Consider the following 16,886-nt stretch of genomic DNA (forward strand, 5'->3'; position numbering starts at 1 on the left):
TTGCCGGTGCAACAATCGCTGGAGCTCCAGCGCAGACCCAGGTGCGCTCAGGGTTCACAGCACCACGTCGGCATGTCTGGCGTGAAAATTAGCAAAAGCGAGGGCAGCTGTTATCACCGAGGTATGTGTGGCGGTTTGGATCCCAGACATTGAATGTGAGATGACTCTCCCTAATTTGACGAGACTTTTCATCAGTTTCACGAGAGCTATCTCACGAGAGACATCACAGTCCGTGACATGGACTCGTGACGAGGGCTAACTAGTGACACTCGCCTTCAAACCTGGATACTGCGCGATCAGGAAGGCGGAAGACCTTTTTTGCCGTTCTGATCGCAATTAGTACCTATTTATGCACGAATCTCATGATGAGGTCTCGAGGGCGGTTGGCCTGATCTGGGTGCCCAGCAGTCCAGGTGGTCGAGACTGTCAGGGATTCCAGCTCCACCACCCACCGTCCCAGACTTCAAACTGCAGACTTCAGCTCTCTCTGCAACTCCTCACAACGCGATATTGTTGCAGGTGCCAAACTTCTCCGCGCGATCTCAAACTTTATAGAAGCCCACAGGTCCTGTGACATGCAAGGAATCAGAAGTAATCATGCGACTTTACACATGTCAGTCACAGCTTCATTTTCACTTGAAATATCTTTTGTATTTTCGCATGACCTCGGAACGCTGACGAATATCCCAGACAAAGACAGATCCCTTGGAGCCGCCAGCCGCCAGTAGGTGAGGGCAATCAGAGGGGAAGCCTATGCTGAAAATGGCCCCAGCCTTGAGATCTTCTGTACAAAGTAGATTTGGCTTGTCGTCAGTCACATCCCATAGCTTGACCTGCAATCACACACCGCAATGCTGTCACCAGTGAGGTTGATGCTGAAAACATGCAGTCTTGATGGCCCTCTGGCACACTTCTGAAAGCTCACATTCAATCGACGTAGACAGTCATAGCACACCTCCAGCCATGACAATTCACTCAGGCAAATGGCAGGATAAAATGGCCAACACAAAAGTCATGGCTGTTAAACGAAAATGGGTTCTGGACAGCACGTGGCTCAAAAGCAACCGACGACACAATACAAATTGTGGATCAAGCGGCATGATTCTTAGTAATGTCCACAGGGCCCTCTGGGGCACGTCCCTGTCAGTGTGCGTTTCCTGATTGGCGTGGTTCCCAATCGATTTCTTTCATCCCGTTAAAAGCCCTGCAGCGCATCCTGTGGTTGGACATCGAAACGGGTCAAGACACCCATCATGCTTGTACTTTTCATACCTGAACCAGCGTTGGTCGGCGAGGTGCATTGAAAGAAGCCGGGAATACAGCACGACCTGCAGGATACGGGCACAGTGCCAGAGTTAAAAAAAAACGCACCGTCTTATCAGTAGATCCGGTCGCCAGCAGGTTTGGAACGGCAGGGTTGTAGCAAATGGAGGTTGTGGGTTTGTCATGAGCACTCAGCATGGAGACAGGCTTGGATCCGGCGCCGCTGCGAGCGTCAAAACACGTGACCAGGCCGTCCTCGCAGGCAACCAGAAACTTGGTTGGATCGTGTGGGTTCCACGTCAGTGCCTCCACGTCTTTGCTGAGCTTCCAGGCTGCGACTGCTTTGCCAGGGTTTCTCAGGTCCAAAATGCATGCTTGTGCATCAAACCCCCCCGAAAGAAGCACAGGCCCTTCTGCAGGGTTCCAGCACACCGCTTGGACTTTGTCTGTATGGTGTTGCAGCGTGTGCTCGCACTTCTGCGCGGCCAGGTCCCAAATCTGCAGAACAAAATACCCGCAATTACAACGGCATCCACCAGCAATGGATGCAGTTGCCTTGAATCATTCAGATGAGAGCTTGAGGGTCGATGTGAGATGTTACCACCCAGGCATGCATGGATGCTCTTAAGCCCCCCTCCTTCACGAACAGCCTTGCAGAGAGCACAACTTAATAATTTTTCATGCTCCCTTACTCGTTGTTCTCCAAAACAACCCCCTGGCACAGCCTTTCGCATATGCTCCCTCCTCTTTGCCAAAGCGCACAAGGGAGTTTTGAAAGGGATGTGCATGCACCAACAAATGCACACGGGGACAAAGTACCACACACATGCAAGTGCTACGTGTAAGTAAGGGTCAAGCTTACGTGCAGCCAGTTAACAACAATCTTGCACTGTGATGCTGGTCACCATGATATCTGTTGTATCAAAGTAAGAGGTCAGCTCAGAGCAGCTCGAAAGGTATGGATGCCATACCTTGACAGTCTTATCTGCGGAACCGGATGCAAGGACATTTCGGAAGGTTGAGTTCCATGCCAGCGACAGCACGCTATCCTCGTGACTGCCCTTTTTGAATGCCTTCTTCTTCTTCTTGTCCTTTGTCTTGGACTTCCCAGTGCTGCTGTCCTTTGCCCCGCCCAGCACAGCCACAGGCTGCATGGCGTCCATGACGTCTAGATTCCAGATCTCTATCTCTGGGTCAAATGTGCTCACAGCCACGAAGTTTCCAGACTCCTTGTTGCCTGCACAATGAGTTTGTCATCAAGACTGCCACAAGCACTGTCACAAAGTGTTGTTGCAAATCACTACGGAATCTCACGAGTGACGGCAGGGCTGCACACAGTTGCATCACCCTGTTGGAATCACAAGTGAGGGAAGCGACTTGCGCATGCACCGCGGCTAGTACAAGGTTTCTCGATACAGCCAAGGTGGTGCCTTTGCTCACAGACAATCCTATATGTCTTGGGTTGTAAAAGCATGGCTCACAGGTCTAATGTCAAACCTCGCTCCATGAACAATCGTAGCGGACCGCAATCAGTCGTGGTCTACAAAGAAACGTTCATTGACAGGTTACGAGAAGCTCAATGTGACAAGGTGACACCATTGCCCATGCGTTCTTGCACAGAAAGCATGAACGAGCCATTGCCCTGAAAGGCTGGACAACCACACAAGATCATTCCCAGCCGTTCCTGCTATTTGGCAGACCGCCGGAGGGACATATCCCTCGATAAGGTGTCCAGATAAGTGCTGATAGACAATACCAAAGACAAAACAGCACTGCGCAGCGCTGTCGTCAAGGACCATCATCCTTTTCAGCGTATCTCAGCAGGTGTGAGCACAACCCAAGTGAGCACTGTCGAAGCACACCTGTAGGGTCATAGTCCATCCAAGCGACACTGAGAGGGAACGCAGGCAGCATGATGTCATGGTGCACATAGGCGTTTGGCTCCCCATCCTCGTCTCCCTCCTCCCACAGCCACACCTCCAAGGTGGCAGAGTCCTCTTCTGTTTTGGCTGCAAGGATGAGCAGGTCTGAAGCCTTGATGTTGTCGTCTTCAATCTCTGAATCATTGTCTTGCAACGTGATGTACGGATCCTCGTCGGTGTAGTCAATGTTGCCACCCTGCACACAGCGGACTCGTTCGACCCTCTCATGCAGACAGGACCAATTATGAATGTATGCATGTTGTACTCCACACATGAATATAGGTTGGCTAGAGGTGCTAGTCCCAGAACTTGTTCAGCTTGATAGAATCCAGGGGGGCAGTTTGACTTTCAGGAGCGTATGTCCTTCTGAAGCGGCCTGAAGCGGATGCTGATGGTTCTGAACAGAGACCGCTTTTTGTCGTGCCGTGCGCACAAACAGCTTCAGATGGGCATATCGCGCAACAAGGCCCCTGCTGATGACAGAGCGGCTCGTGTTACTCCCCCCTCGCCTGCTCTATAGCGCGCAGACAGACTTGCTGTAGTATGGTAGAGCTTCATGTATCAGCGCTTGCACCTTGGCGCATGCTTGCCCCTATCCCCTCTGCACAGCATGTCCCCTCACCTGCAGTATTTGTGTAATGATATTGCCATCATCTTTGTCGTAATTGTCCATATCCAGCTTCTTCATGGCACTCTCCAAATCGGTGGTGGGCTCGCTTGCGCCACTTTTGCTGATGCTGGCTGCCATTGCTTGTGCTCGTTTCACCTGCATGCATCATCGGAGTCCATCAAAACTAAGCTTCCCGGTTCACGCGCTGGAGAGACAAGAGCCAAGTTCATTTTCCCCGTCATCTTCGTTTCCCCTGCGTCACATTCACAGTGCTTCTAATGTGCTGTGCGCCAATGGCGCTGTGCAAGACACAACCCTCAGCCGCCTGGCGCACACTGGCAGGAAAAGTGCGATGATTACCATTGACCTATTTTACGCGAGATATGATGCATAGTGAAATGTATATGCAGCCGGCATACCGCTTCTTCTTCGTCGTCTTCAGATTCTGTAGCCCAATCACTTTCGCTATCGGCGTCCATGCTGGTTTCAAGAGCACCAGTATCGAGCGCTTCAGCCTTCAAGGCCTCAAGCTCATCATCATCAGGAACATCTCTGTCTGGAACTTCCTTGGCTTTGCCTTTGGGAACGAAAGCCAGTGCGGATATCATGGTTCAAGCCCGTTCGCAACCCCTATGTAAACAGATTTCACAGGGAGTGCTCAGAACCAGGATATACGTGAACCGTGCGTGACAAATTTAGAAGCTAGTAAACTACATATCTATAATGGCCGTGTAAGCGTGAAACATTGAGAGCTCTGACGGTCCAGGCGTCCATGGACCACTCAACAAATTTTCCGCTCTAAAAGCTGCGGCATCTCTTGTCATAACGTGCAATTTCAATGAAATGTGTTGAATCAGACACTGATTGGATACGGCAGTTGCCATAGGATGTGCCAGTAAAGTGTCAGGGTGGCTTTCTATTTCTCGATAGATAGTAACCCTGGCTCTCCTTACACCGGGTGAGTTGTCATGCAGGAGGACCTTGTTGGAAAGCACATTACAGTGCGTGGTTGCGAAGGATCAGTGACACGGGTGTAGGTGCATGGCGTGCTATGTTTTGCCAAGTTTGTAGCCCCAGTTGAGACGCCATTGCACAGGTACTCAAGAGTAGCCTCTGAACCTGGAGCTGTCGGCGTACAGTAGTATGGATTGAATCACTTTCCAGCGTATAAATCGGGATTTTTGCTTTGATCTCCCTCTGCTGTGGACTGCGTGCTCAGCATGGCGGCAGCAGTACTTCCCAGCCGCGAGGTGACTGTTCGAAAGGTAACTAAAATTGGCTTCGGCATCTACACTGACGATGAGGTGCGCCTCTGGCAACATGCGGAACATGGCGGAGGTGTCAATCCTTGCTTTGCCATCGAGCCGCAAATCGTGCTCCTGGGTCTACCTCTTGATGTTGATGCCTTGCATTGTGTAATAGCAATGGCATTATAGTTTACAAAGGTCTCCTGGCGTCAAAATTTGTCATCTACTTCGGCGGCCAGGTCCCAGGCAATGCAAAACTCTACAGGTTATGCTCTGGCGAGCAGTCCTTGTCGCGCGAAACATCAGTGCATGCCTGTGCATGCATGTGGATGAATATTTATATGCACAGAGCAATGCGTTAGCAACTGGAAACGCGTTTGGATACAACGGCACTGCACCCCAACCAGGGTCCTGGTAGGGTTTGCACTTCATAGAGGGCCAGTTTGCATGCGATTCGACAGAAATGTCCTGCAGATTGTCGCATGTGTGCATAAGTAACACGATGCGTTCTGAGCGTGTCGCCTGATTTGATGCATGAGGATGCACGTCCTTTCGGTCTGGTATTTGTGTGGGCCATCGCTAGAACATAAACACAGAAGGGACAAGACACGCACTTATGCACCTCTGATGGAAACTGACTCTGATGCTTGAGTTTGCTTTGTGCAGCTGAAGTCTCTGAGCGTCAAGCGCATCAGCAACCCGGTCACGCTTGATTCATTTGGGAACGTTCTACCCGATGGCTTGTACGACCCGGCACTTGGAGCGTCCGACAACTTTGAGACCTGCCAGACATGCGGACTTGGGGGTGGACAGTGTCCCGGCCACTTTGGCCACATCGACCTGCCGGTCTCTGTCTACAACCCTCTGAATCTGAAGTACGCTCATTACACCAGAAGGCTAGCTTCAGCCTCATGCGTGCGTACAAACTCCTGGTTGTTCTTGAATTGCCAACGGTATGTGATGTGGCACACTGCCGGGTATCGCCAGTAATTTTTTTTATCGTAGATTTGCGGGGCCAGGGAGAGTGTCGCTCTGTAGTGATGAGTAGTACAGAGTTAGACGACGAGACTGTCCATACGATCACTTTATTGGATTTTGCAATGACAGCAAGGACAGGTATGTTCCGCACGAGCGACTAAAGCAGCAAATCTGTCGCACACCCTTTGCTCTTTGATACCCATGTGCCTTTGCTTGTCTGGTGTCAGCACACCCAGGGCTGTCCAAGTAAATCCAGCCCCAGTCTCAGCACCCCGAACAGGCGGTACGTGCGCATTGTTGTACATAAGGTGCTTGCTCCTGCACATATGGGCGCAAATCTGCGCAGGGAGTTGTACCAGCTGCTGAAGAGCACTTGTTTCCACTGCCACCGGCTCCGAATGCGAAAGCACCACATGGCGCTCTACTCAAAGAAGCTGCGACTGCTCCTGAACGGAGATCTGCTCAAGGCGACGGAGGTGGACCTGAGAATTGACCAGGTGGACGAGGGCGGCGAGGACTCTGAAGAGGACCACGAGGAGGAAGTCGACGAGGCAGCATTCCTTGTGAATGGTGCAGCCTTGAAAGCAGGCGCTCTCACCAGCAACGTGCTCGCCGAGCTTCAGGCATGTTGCATGCAAGACTGACGTCTGTGTATGCTGGTTTCTGACTTCACATTCCTTGGCAGGTTGAGCTCAAAGAGTACCTATGCCCCCACAGCAGCTGCACATGAACACCTGTAATAAGTCTGCTTCGGCAAGTGGTAGGTACCTTTCAGTGCTGCTCATTTGAGGTGTGATACAAGGTGCATCTGAGTATAGTGTTGCACGCCTTACAATCAACGAAAGCCACGTGCACCTCAATGAGTGTCTACTGTGCGGGCAAAGCAGGGGTTTTGCAGCACAGTACATGAGTGGGTGTTGGCGATTGTACTCGTGCGATCATGTGGTGTTTGTTGGTGCAGGCTGTGATGAGCTCCGCTTTCAAGACCGTGCTTGCCCGTGCTTGCCCTCATTGCATGTGCGTGCAACCGAAGGTGAAGAAGGTGGGCAAGTTCAAGTTCATGATTGAGCCGCTTTCGGCCAAGAGCATCGCCAAGAACCTGCGCAACAACATCCACCTGAAGTACGCACGCTGTTGGACATTGGTGGCATCGACTGAACCTTCACAGCACAATCACACTGCATTGATGATGTCAGCTGAACAAGTTTGCTTGACAGGTCAGGATCTGATGCAAGCCTTGATGCAACATGCACTTGTACTGTGTTCTGGCATCATGGGATCATAATCAAAATCTGATGATAGACTTGCCGATGCGGCATGCATGGCAAGGTTCGTGACCCTTTTTCAAACGTGGCGGAATTTAATTGTGTCCAAGCTCAGATTGTACCTGCAGGTCAATCTGGGAGAGCATGCAAGAAAGGGCAGATTCGGTGATCAACGGGAATGAGCAGAACGATGGTGACGAGGATGACGATGACGATGATGATGACAAGGGAAGCGACGACGAGAGCAGCGACGACGACGAGGACGACAAGGAAGTCATAAACACCGATGGAAGAGTGGCCGGAGGGTTGTCTGGCGATGACGAGGACAAGGTGGCTGCAGGGTCCAAGAAGCGGTCGCGGGGTTCCGTTCGTGCAGGAGCTGTTGCATCCCAGTCCACATTCGCGATGGGCCGGCAACAATACATCACACCAGGCGAGGTGCGCGCACTGATTCAGCGCCTCTGGCTCCATGACGGTTCCTTCCTGGACCTCCTCTTCCAGTGCATGGGGGGTGTTTTCGTCTCCCAGGCCAAGAAGGTAGCTTCGCAGTACGCCAACGCCGACCTGTTCTTCATCAGCACCGTGATTGTGCCGCCCAACAAGTTCCGGCCGATCAGCGTACTCGGGGACTCCAAGTACGAGCACTCGCACAACGTGATCCTCGCCAAGACGCTGCAAACGGTACTGGACATCAACGACCTTCAGAGCAAGAGGCAGACCGACTCAGAGGCACTCGCGGCTAACGACACTGCGACAGCAAAAGACATTGTGCAGCTACATCTTCAGCACTGCATCGCGCTGCAGAACCACGTGCGTGCCATGCCTGCGACCAACATGCTTTTTGCGATGCGTCCATGTTGTCTTGTCACGGCCCCAGCTGTGCTCCATATGGTAAATGACGAGTCTGGTAGCACGCTTGTGTGGCTAGTTGGAAGATACAAATTGTGTAGTGACGCTTCATCCAGATGTTTTTGCAGCTTCCTAGTATCTGTGCCATTCAGGCGCACTCACTGTATGCTGTGTACTGCTGAACACATTTTAGGACACGATGGATGAACGAGCATGGCATGTGCTTCTCCGTGTTGCGGGACGCCTCCAGTATCTGCACGTGTGTTGCAGTTCAGCATATGGGAGCGTGGGTGCAAGCACTGCAAGCGCCATTGTTCAGTCTCGCAAACATTCTTGGCTGCAGGTGTGCCAGCTGATTGACAGCACGTGCAGCGAGCACACCGATGGGCTGAAAGGCATTCGGCAGCTGCTGGAGAAGAAGGAGGGCCTCTTCCGCATGAACATGATGGGCAAGCGCGTTAACTTTGCAGCGCGCTCCGTCATTTCACCAGATCCCAACATCGGCACAGGGGAGATCGGCGTGCCGCCGTTCTTTGCGTTGCGCTTATCCTTCCCTGAGCTCGTCACGCACTATAACGTCTCCAAGATGCGCGAGCTCGTCATCAATGGCGCAGACACGTACCCTGGGGCAGTGGCTGTTGAGGACTCCGCCACTGGGATTGTCACCAAGCTCGCTGGGCGCTCCCGCGTCTTCCGGGAGGGCATCGCCAAGCAGCTGCTCACGACATCGGTGGCAGGTGCGCTTTTCGCGACAGCCCTCCGCTGCTTGCGTGAAATGGCTCGCCAAGCAGGCAGTGCTCATCAGCAGGCTTGAATGCTGAGCAATGACGAGGAAGCGTGGCTCCCGAGTGCTGTTTGTGTTTGATTCATGTGCACGAGGTGCTTTTGGCCATTGCCAACCTGCATCTGTTGTGAGAACGCTTGCTCCCTACGATGCACTGTCAGGCAATTGCGACCTTTGGTCGATGTCATTGCATATGTGGCAGTGCATTTTGTGGTCGTGACCGAGAGCTGCTCCATTCACGTCAACAGAGCACACACCGAATTGTCGTTTGTGCATGCAGGCCGAAAGTCACAGGTCAAAGGGTCGAAGATAGCCCTGCCTGGCCATAACGGAAAGATCGTGTATCGGCATCTTCAGGATGGTGATGTCATGCTCACCAACCGGCAGCCTACGCTTCACAAGCCAGGTATGGCTGCCCCTCCTTCTTCACCTTATCTGGAGTTGCGATCTTGCAGCATAGGGAGCAGGTGGCTTCTGGATACTTACCTAGTCCTGGAAAGCATCACATGCAGCTGCAGACAGCCCTACAAGGCCTGCTGAGTTGATGTATCTTGTTACAACGCTACCGCATTCACATAGAAATTGGCAACTCTCCAAGAACTACTTGGGAATCAGCTGTCATTGGTAGACTGTATCCAGGCCAACGCCGTGGGTTCAGCCATGGATGTATGGTGATAGAATTCAAGCGATCACAGCATTGCAAGCAAGGGGTGAAGGATTTGTTGTCTTTTTTTAGTTGTGCAGGTTATCACTGGTGACCCGACGGTATTGGGACGTTCCTTGCAGGGCTGATGGCGCATCGGGCTCGTGTGCTGCGTGGCGAGCGGACCATCCGCTTCCATTACGCCAACTGTGCAACCTTTAACGCCGACTTTGACGGCGATGAAATCAACCTGCACTTGCCTCAAGAGCAGCAAGGCCGGGCCGAGGGCTACTTCATTGTGCACGCTGACCACCAGTTCATGGTACGCGCACCTTTCTTGCAGCATCAAAACATACGCACCTACACCCACGCATCCTTCTGACGTTGCACTTCCATCGAGTCCACTGAAACTGGGACAAGCTGCTTTGATACCTGGAAATCATCTGGATATGTTTCACGGTATGACGACTAGCGTGCAGCTCCTATGCATTGTTCGATGTCCCTGTCATGCAGCTGTGCATCGTCTGCCGTGTGGGTACAGGTCAAGCAGTCATTTCCACATGCAGGCGCATTCAACAGTTGCCTTCTGTTTCTGTTCATGTTCACACAAGCATCACTAGCGATTCGTACAGTCATGAAATTGGCCGCTTCCGGCACTTTTGAACACAATCAAACGGAGCAATGGGGAATCACGCCTGCTACCTCGGGAGATGGTAAAGCAAGCACTTACTTATTTTCAGACTCGAACGGTGAATAAATTCTCGTCACGACTCGCAGGTGCCCACGGACGGCAAGCCAGTGCGCGGTCTCATCCAAGACCACGTCATTGCGGCGGTCATGATGTCGAAGAAGGACACCTTCCTGGACCGCAAGACCTTCCTGCAGCTCTGCCACATCGCGTGCTCATCCACACAGAAGCCCGACAACAGCAGCAAAGCCGCAGTGGTGTGTCTCACAGAACGGGCCATCCCGGTGCCCCCCCCAGCCATTTCAAGCCCAAGCCGTTGTGGACGGGCAAGCAGGTGCTCAACACGGTGCTTGCATACCACATTGCCGGCATGCCCGCGCCGACTTTCACGTCCAAGTGCAAAGTGACCTCCGCGTTCTGGGGCAATGACTGCATTGGCGGGGAGTACGAGTTCCACATGTTCAATGGCTACCTGGTGCACGGCACATTGGACAAGGCGCAGTATGCTGGGGGCGGCCTGCTGCATGTCTGCCAGGAGCTATATGGAGGGCCCATCGCCGGTGCCATCACCTCGTCCCTCTCGCGCCTATTCACAGGCTACTGCCAGGTGTGAATGCACGCCCGAAGCAAGCTGCGTGTTTGCCAAAAGCTCCATGGCATATGTCCAAGCGGTCTAACTCTTGGCACAGACTTCGTTGAGCAGGCTTGCGCTGATCACCTGGCTCGTGACTGTGCGGAAGGAAGTAAGCAGGTCAGGAAGAATAGAATTCGCGTTGTTGCTTGAAAAGCCCATGTCGCTGCTGTGTGCTGAGTTTTGTCAGTACTTATTCGATAAAAGAGAGGTTATGCACAATGTGCTATTCTCAGGCCCTTAGATATCAAAAAATGTAGCAGGGTATCGTCCGATTCTGAAGGTGGTTCTGTGCGTCCGCTGACGGCAGAATTCCGCTGGTCGCAGATGATCGGGTTCACGTGCAGCATGGGCGACCTGCTGCTGACGAGTTTCCATGAGGTGGACAGAGCCAAGCGACTGGAGGCGGCGGAGTCAATCGCAGTCGCTGCGGGAGCCCAGATCGCTGAGATAGAGCTCCCCCGGAAGCCGCCGAAGCTCGTCCTGGATCCGAGCTGCTCCGTGCATGCGAACACGTCGTGCGCAAAGCGCTCAGGCCGCGGTACCGCCAGAATGCCGAGATGGGTGTCGTGCACGACCAGAGGTGCTCGGGCGCGCTCAATCCCTGCGCTTCCTCCGTCACCAATTCGTGCTTTCCGTTCGGCCTCGTCAGACCGTTCCTCTCCAACTGCATGAGTCTCATGACGACCACTGGCGCCAAGGGTGGCCTGGTCAACTTCTCTCAGATTGCGGCCATGCTGGGACAGCAGGACCTCGAGGGCCGCCGCGTTCCGCGCATGTCCTCAGGCAAAACGCTGCCCTGCTTCCAGGCATTTGATGCTGGCGCTCGCTCCAACGGATTCGTCGGCGACCGCTTCTTGACAGGTAAGCTGCCAATGCCTTTTACATGTAGAGAAAAGTTACCACCAAATAGAAAAGGAAAAACTGAAATCTCGATTTCATGAGTAGTGCCTGATGGCATGCAATTCACGATGCAGACTGAACGTGCGATCTTAGCTCACGCTTTGCTGTTTTGACCTCAACTATGGATCGTCATGGACATCAACATGCAAATGACTTGTATGTAGCAGCGTGATCGGGTCTTGAGTTACGTGCGGCGAAGACACAGAGTGGAATGACGAACTTGTACACCACGCAAAGGTATTGAGCGTGTTGTGCACGCATGTTGCATGCAGCCAACCGCGGGCACTCATTCCCCCCCTCGTCCTCAATGTGCAGGTCTGCGGCCTCAGGAGTACTACTTCCATTGCATGGCAGGCCGTGAGGGTCTGGTGGACACGGCCGTCAAGACGGCGCGTTCCGGCTACCTGCAGCGCTGTATGATCAAGAACTTGGAGGCCCTGAAGGTGGAGTACGACAGCACGGTCAGAGATGAGTCAGATGGCTCCATCGTGCAGTTCCTGTACGGCGAGGATGGCATCGACGTGCTCAACACATCGTACCTCAACAACTTCCCCTTCCTGCGCGACAATATCTCCCGAGTCGTCCAGGTACACCTGCCAGAATGTGCTTTTGTATGGAGTGGTCGAAAGTTTGATGAACGAATCGGCGAACCTGCTAAGCAGGAAGCAGTCACCGTCACCGAGGATCACGGGGTCTGAAGTGCCTTGTCCACTTGTTGCATGATAAGCAACTGCACGTCCACGGCCGGTCTCCACATCAGGGGATTTTCCACCGAACTTAGTTCTTGTGACAGTGTTCTGTTCCAGCAAGCACACCTTACTCGGTGCTGTTCCCACTTTATGTGATCTACTAAACTGCTGGTAGCGTGGCTGTCGCCAACGCAGAGGAGGCTGGGAGAACATGCAGGGCACGCTATCTATCGTTGTCACTTAATTAAGTAGCAATATTTGCCTGCCTCCTTGCCAACAAATGGAGCGCCCACATCTTGTGATGGCAGCCTCGCATAGGTTGTTCCTTGTTTCATTGAAAGGTAGTTTTCAGGGGTAGTTGCGACCCAGTTTTCGCATGTCGTGATTTGCTTCAAGTAATTATTCGAGCTGCCAGTGTCCATGTAGATGCGGTAGTGTTAGACAACGACACATCATCATTACATCACATAGATATTGGCAGGAAATAGAGAACAAGCCACAAAGACATCACCTTCGAAGTGAAGCAGCTCATTGAACGTTAGCGGTCGGAACAAGCAAGCCTGTCATACGCGCGGCCGACATATCATTATCATCATCACCATGAGCAGTGGTACACGCACGCAGGATCTGGATCTGGCTCACGCGCTAGGTGCAACCTCAGACAGCGTGCAGCAGGGCCTGGTGCAGAAGGCGCTCAAGCGGCGAGCCAAAGCGCTTGGCAAAGGGCCCCAGGCCGTCAAAGTACTTGACACCAAGACGCTGCCGCTCCTGGCAACCTTCGAGCCAGCCACCGTTGGCGTCGCATCAGAGAAGTTCGGCGACCGCCTCATCAGCTACGTTGCCTCGGAATCGTCGCTTCCGGATGGAGACGCCATCATCGGCTTGCACGACGTCGAGCTGCCAGAGCAGGCTACCAAGCAAGGTCCGTAAATGATGATCCCTGTTTGATGATGCACTGTCCTGCTCGGGCCCACTTGCAAAGGGAGGACGATTCTGTCACCGCCGGATCATGGCCTGCAGAGCACAAGGGGTTTGTCAGCTCTGGGAACAAGCATTGTCTATTGACTGACAACGCTCTGGCACGTAGAGACATGTAGGTATTTGTGAGCGCCAGGTTGTACCTGAAACATCTTCTTTCGCAAACCCCTTCCGGCTGTGGCTCGTACCCTTGCTCCTGTCTGACAATTCTGAGAGGGTTTCGGCCACCTTTGATCGTATGAGTCAGTTGGCCGTAAGCGTGCACCAAGTGACAGGGTGCAGTACTGTTGCAGTGTTTTGACTCAGCCATGAAGCTGAGGTACATGCGGAGCCTGGTAGCTCCAGGGGAGAGCGTGGGCATCATTGCAGGCCAGTCGATTGGTGAGCCTCGACGCAAATGACGCTCAACACGTTCCACATGGCGGGCCGAGGGGAGGCCAACGTGACGCTGGGAATTCCTCGCCTCCGTGAGCTGCTTATGACTGCTGCCAAATGCCTCAAGACGCCCGTCATGAAGCTCTCTCTGTGCCCTGGCAAGCAGCGCGCCGACGCTGAGATGCTGGCTGCCCGCATGCGGAAACTCCGCCTCGCTGAGTGCCTCAAGGTGCAATTCGTTATCCAGCGCATCGGACTGCCTGCTGCCAAGTTTGCTTGCAACACCTCATCACCCTGATATCGTGATATCCAACACGACATTCTATCATGGGATGTTGAAAGGGCATGTCCTTAACAGACTGTCAGATGAACCAAACAAAGAGCGTTCATCGCCCGGTACATGCAATCAATGCATGATTGAAGTTGTGTCAATGCGTTATGCGACGGAGGGCATCTCACACCCAGAGTTTTTCAGGAGTTGAAACAGGCACGTTTTACAAACACTTGTGATGTGAGTTTGTGGTCTGCTTGAGTTGCATTTGCGTGAGTGGTCTGTTCGTGTTGCGATCCGTCACTTCATCGCATCAGCAAGCTGACATCAACGATGAGAGGGCATGATGCTGTGCAGGGTTTGGCAGTGGAGGAGCAGCCCCTTGCAGCAGATGAAACCATGCAGGGGGGCTATTGCAAGCAGTTTGTGGTGGGCTTGCAGTTCCATCCGATGAAAAGCTACCCGGCCCAGGCCGGCATCACATGGCACGAGCTTCAGGATGCAGTTGAGGAGCAGTTTGCAGCTCGCATGGAACTCCTGATTGCGCAGGAGATGAAACGGGCCATGTACACACCAATCATCGAGGTGCGATCCCAGAAGCAAATCTCTCATGCTGATACTGCACGTGAAGAGCACAGCAGGGCATGCCGACTACAAGCATGTTTTGAAATGACCGATGCGACTATTTGCAGGTCACGCACCCTGTTAGCATTTTACTGGCATGCGACAGGTCATAGTGAAGAAGGATGTCAGGACGGAGCCAGCGAGCGAGCCTTGTGCCTGCATACTTGCAGCAAGTGATGTCTGATCGCATCTGTTGGCATGGTAGCGCATACTCGAGGGTCGACGATGTGACAATACACGTGGCTTGCTGCAACCTCATGCTGAAAAGGCACTGTATATCTGCAATTCTAACCTCTTCTAAGACACACTGTTCTTTTCTTGTTCTTGTTCTTTCTTATGCCATGTGCCGCGTCATGCAGAAGCTGGTCGACATGACGGATGAAGGTCTCAACGGAAGCCGGCAGCAGATGAGGACGGTGGTGAGGCAGGCGGCGCCCGCAAAGGCAAGCAGGCAACTGACTTGAACGACGAGGGCGAGGAGGAAGCCCATGACAGCGAGGAAGCGAACGAGGAGTTCCGAGAAGCGAAGGATGATGATCGTGGCCATGAGCAGGTGTGTGGTTCCGGGCGCACCAGTCAGAGGGTCTGGCCGCAACTTTTGTCAACAACCGCAGATGAGTTTGGCCGTGCACCTCCGTTTACTTGAAATAAGTGCACTATAAAGACAGTAATCATACACGGCTGCTGAACATTTGTCCCTCCAGCACCTCCTCCACCTCCCGCATTGATGAATTGCACGATATACGTCATTTCGTTAGAGCTGCTTGGCATTAGCCAGATGCCGATGGTCCCCACCGTTCCTTCACGTCCGCAGCAGGATGGTCGACAGCATGCATGAATGTATGGTACAGCTGTTGATCATCTGTGACTCTGACACTTGGTTGGCTCCACAGGCCACGTACGACTCGGATGAAGACGACGAGGCTATGGCGGTGGAGAGGCCAGCAGCGCGTGTTGCTGACGCGGATGACTCCGAAACTCCTGAGGGTACCTCCACCGGCCGTAATGGCACCAGCCACACTACAAAGCGTCTCAAAAGTTCCGCGTCTTCGGGCATCACGAAGTATGCACGCATAGATCCTGCTGCGGGTACGCTCCAAGTGCTCACCTTGAGCGTTTCTCCTCCCATCATAATGGCGCCCTGCGAGTCATCCACACGTGCTGCTGTGTGGCGGGGACTTCTGCAGCCAAATCCTGACCCTCATCCCGCTTTATCGTGCATATTGTGCATGATGCATGCACTCTCGTGTCATGATCAACTTTGCTGAAATCAGCAACATGACATTTGATCGCAGTGTGCTCAGTGCATGTTAGATTGCACACAAGAAAGCTATGCACTAGAGAGGTTGGAGGTGCCAGCTTGACTACTCACATGCATTAGCCCATGTGTGCTTGTTTTGCAGGCCTGTGCGAGCTCATCATTAAGCTCCCGTTGGATGCGCCAAAGGTGCTGGTACTGGAGCTTGCAGAAGCTGCAGCCGCCGAGACGTTTGTCCGCATGACGCCCGGCATCGACAAAGTGTTCGTGTTGGACGGCGAGAAGAGCGGCCCGCCGTCAGTGCAGGTGGACGGCACAAATTTCATGGCAGCGTGGGAAAGCGACAGCGTAGTTGACGTCAACAGCGTAATGTGCAACGACGTTGCAGCGATGCTCAGAATCTATGGCGTGGAAGCCGCACGCAGCACGCTTGTGTCTGAAGTCCGGTCCGTGTTCGGTGCGTATGGAATCGGTGTGGACTATCGGCATCTGAGCCTCATCGCTGACTTCGTGACTCATGGGGGGGGGTACCGAGCGTGCAATCGCCTCGGCATCGAGTCTAGCACGTCGCCATTGCTCAAGATGAGCTTTGAGACGTCTGCACACTTCCTCCAGGACGCCGCGTTGCGCGGGGCATCCGATATGATGCTGTCTGCTGCTGCGCGCATTGTCATGGGCCAACCGGTGGCCCTTGGTACGGGATGCGTTGGGTTGCGGATGGACCTGAGCAGCAAGTCCTCAATGCCGACATTAGGCTTTTGATGAAGCTCCGAACGACATGCAGGGAAGGCTTTATAGTTTGCGGCGTTTAGCGGATTGTGAAGTAATGTAAAGCTGTGTGTTCTTCCTGCGGATGTTTACAAATGAATTGGATTGCCAGATGCAGCTGCCGGCATCAACAGGCAGTT

General features: G+C 53.2%; 3 protein-coding genes across 3 annotated transcripts; 2 read left to right on the plus strand and 1 right to left on the minus strand.

The window, feature by feature from the left end:
* Positions 1-463: 463 nt before the first annotated feature.
* LOC149808936 (uncharacterized) lies at positions 464-4,403 on the minus strand. The gene is made up of 7 exons (XM_089995078.1): positions 4,215-4,403; positions 3,808-3,951; positions 3,126-3,381; positions 2,235-2,500; positions 1,273-1,761; positions 666-833; positions 464-568 (listed from the first exon to the last, which is right to left on the minus strand). Exons 1-7 carry the CDS (start codon positions 4,401-4,403, stop codon positions 464-466), a joined length of 1,617 nt encoding a protein of 538 aa, XP_089851204.1.
* A 612-nt stretch (positions 4,404-5,015) lies between these two features.
* LOC149808937 (DNA-directed RNA polymerase I subunit RPA190-like) lies at positions 5,016-14,897 on the plus strand. Its single transcript, XM_089995079.1, is given in 19 exon segments — positions 5,016-5,210; positions 5,709-5,957; positions 6,150-6,158; positions 6,248-6,643; positions 6,982-7,142; positions 7,414-8,095; positions 8,478-8,867; positions 9,276-9,324; positions 9,705-9,883; positions 10,339-10,546; positions 10,549-10,856; positions 10,939-11,000; positions 11,144-11,381; positions 11,462-11,744; positions 12,099-12,475; positions 13,097-13,394; positions 13,757-13,837; positions 13,840-14,054; positions 14,454-14,897. Coding segments are annotated over 19 exon segments (4,824 nt in total).
* Positions 14,897-16,740, plus strand: LOC149808938 (DNA-directed RNA polymerase I subunit RPA190-like). The gene is made up of 4 exons (XM_089995081.1): positions 14,897-14,988; positions 15,105-15,273; positions 15,614-15,809; positions 16,124-16,740. The coding sequence occupies exons 1-4, from the start codon at positions 14,897-14,899 to the stop codon at positions 16,738-16,740; spliced, it is 1,074 nt and encodes a 357-aa protein (XP_089851207.1).
* The last annotated feature ends 146 nt before the right edge of the window (positions 16,741-16,886 follow it).

This window comes from Nuphar pumila, unplaced genomic scaffold (genome assembly GCF_984573655.1).
Source record: "Nuphar pumila unplaced genomic scaffold, dmNupPumi1.hap1.1 HAP1_SCAFFOLD_1970, whole genome shotgun sequence".
Classification (NCBI taxonomy): domain Eukaryota; kingdom Viridiplantae; phylum Streptophyta; class Magnoliopsida; order Nymphaeales; family Nymphaeaceae; genus Nuphar; species Nuphar pumila.

What these genes read in the sequence shown, in the direction of transcription:
- LOC149808936 (XM_089995078.1), bottom strand. Translation starts at nt 4,403, where the DNA reads ATGATATCCGCACTGGCTTTCGTTCCCAAAGGCAAAGCCAAGGAAGTT. An exon ending in CCGCAGATAAGACTGTCAAG is followed by an intron (nt 1,762 to 2,234) that starts GTATGGCATCCA and finishes TTTGTTCTGCAG; the next exon opens with ATTTGGGACCTGGCCGCGCA. An exon ending in GCCGACCAACGCTGGTTCAG is followed by an intron (nt 834 to 1,272) that starts GTATGAAAAGTA and finishes GTGTGATTGCAG; the next exon opens with GTCAAGCTATGGGATGTGAC.
- LOC149808938 (XM_089995081.1), top strand. Translation starts at nt 14,897, where the DNA reads ATGTCTGATCGCATCTGTTGGCATGGTAGCGCATACTCGAGGGTCGAC. An exon ending in TGCAACCTCATGCTGAAAAG is followed by an intron (nt 14,989 to 15,104) that starts GCACTGTATATC and finishes TGACGGATGAAG; the next exon opens with GTCTCAACGGAAGCCGGCAG. An exon ending in ACGCATAGATCCTGCTGCGG is followed by an intron (nt 15,810 to 16,123) that starts GTACGCTCCAAG and finishes CTTGTTTTGCAG; the next exon opens with GCCTGTGCGAGCTCATCATT.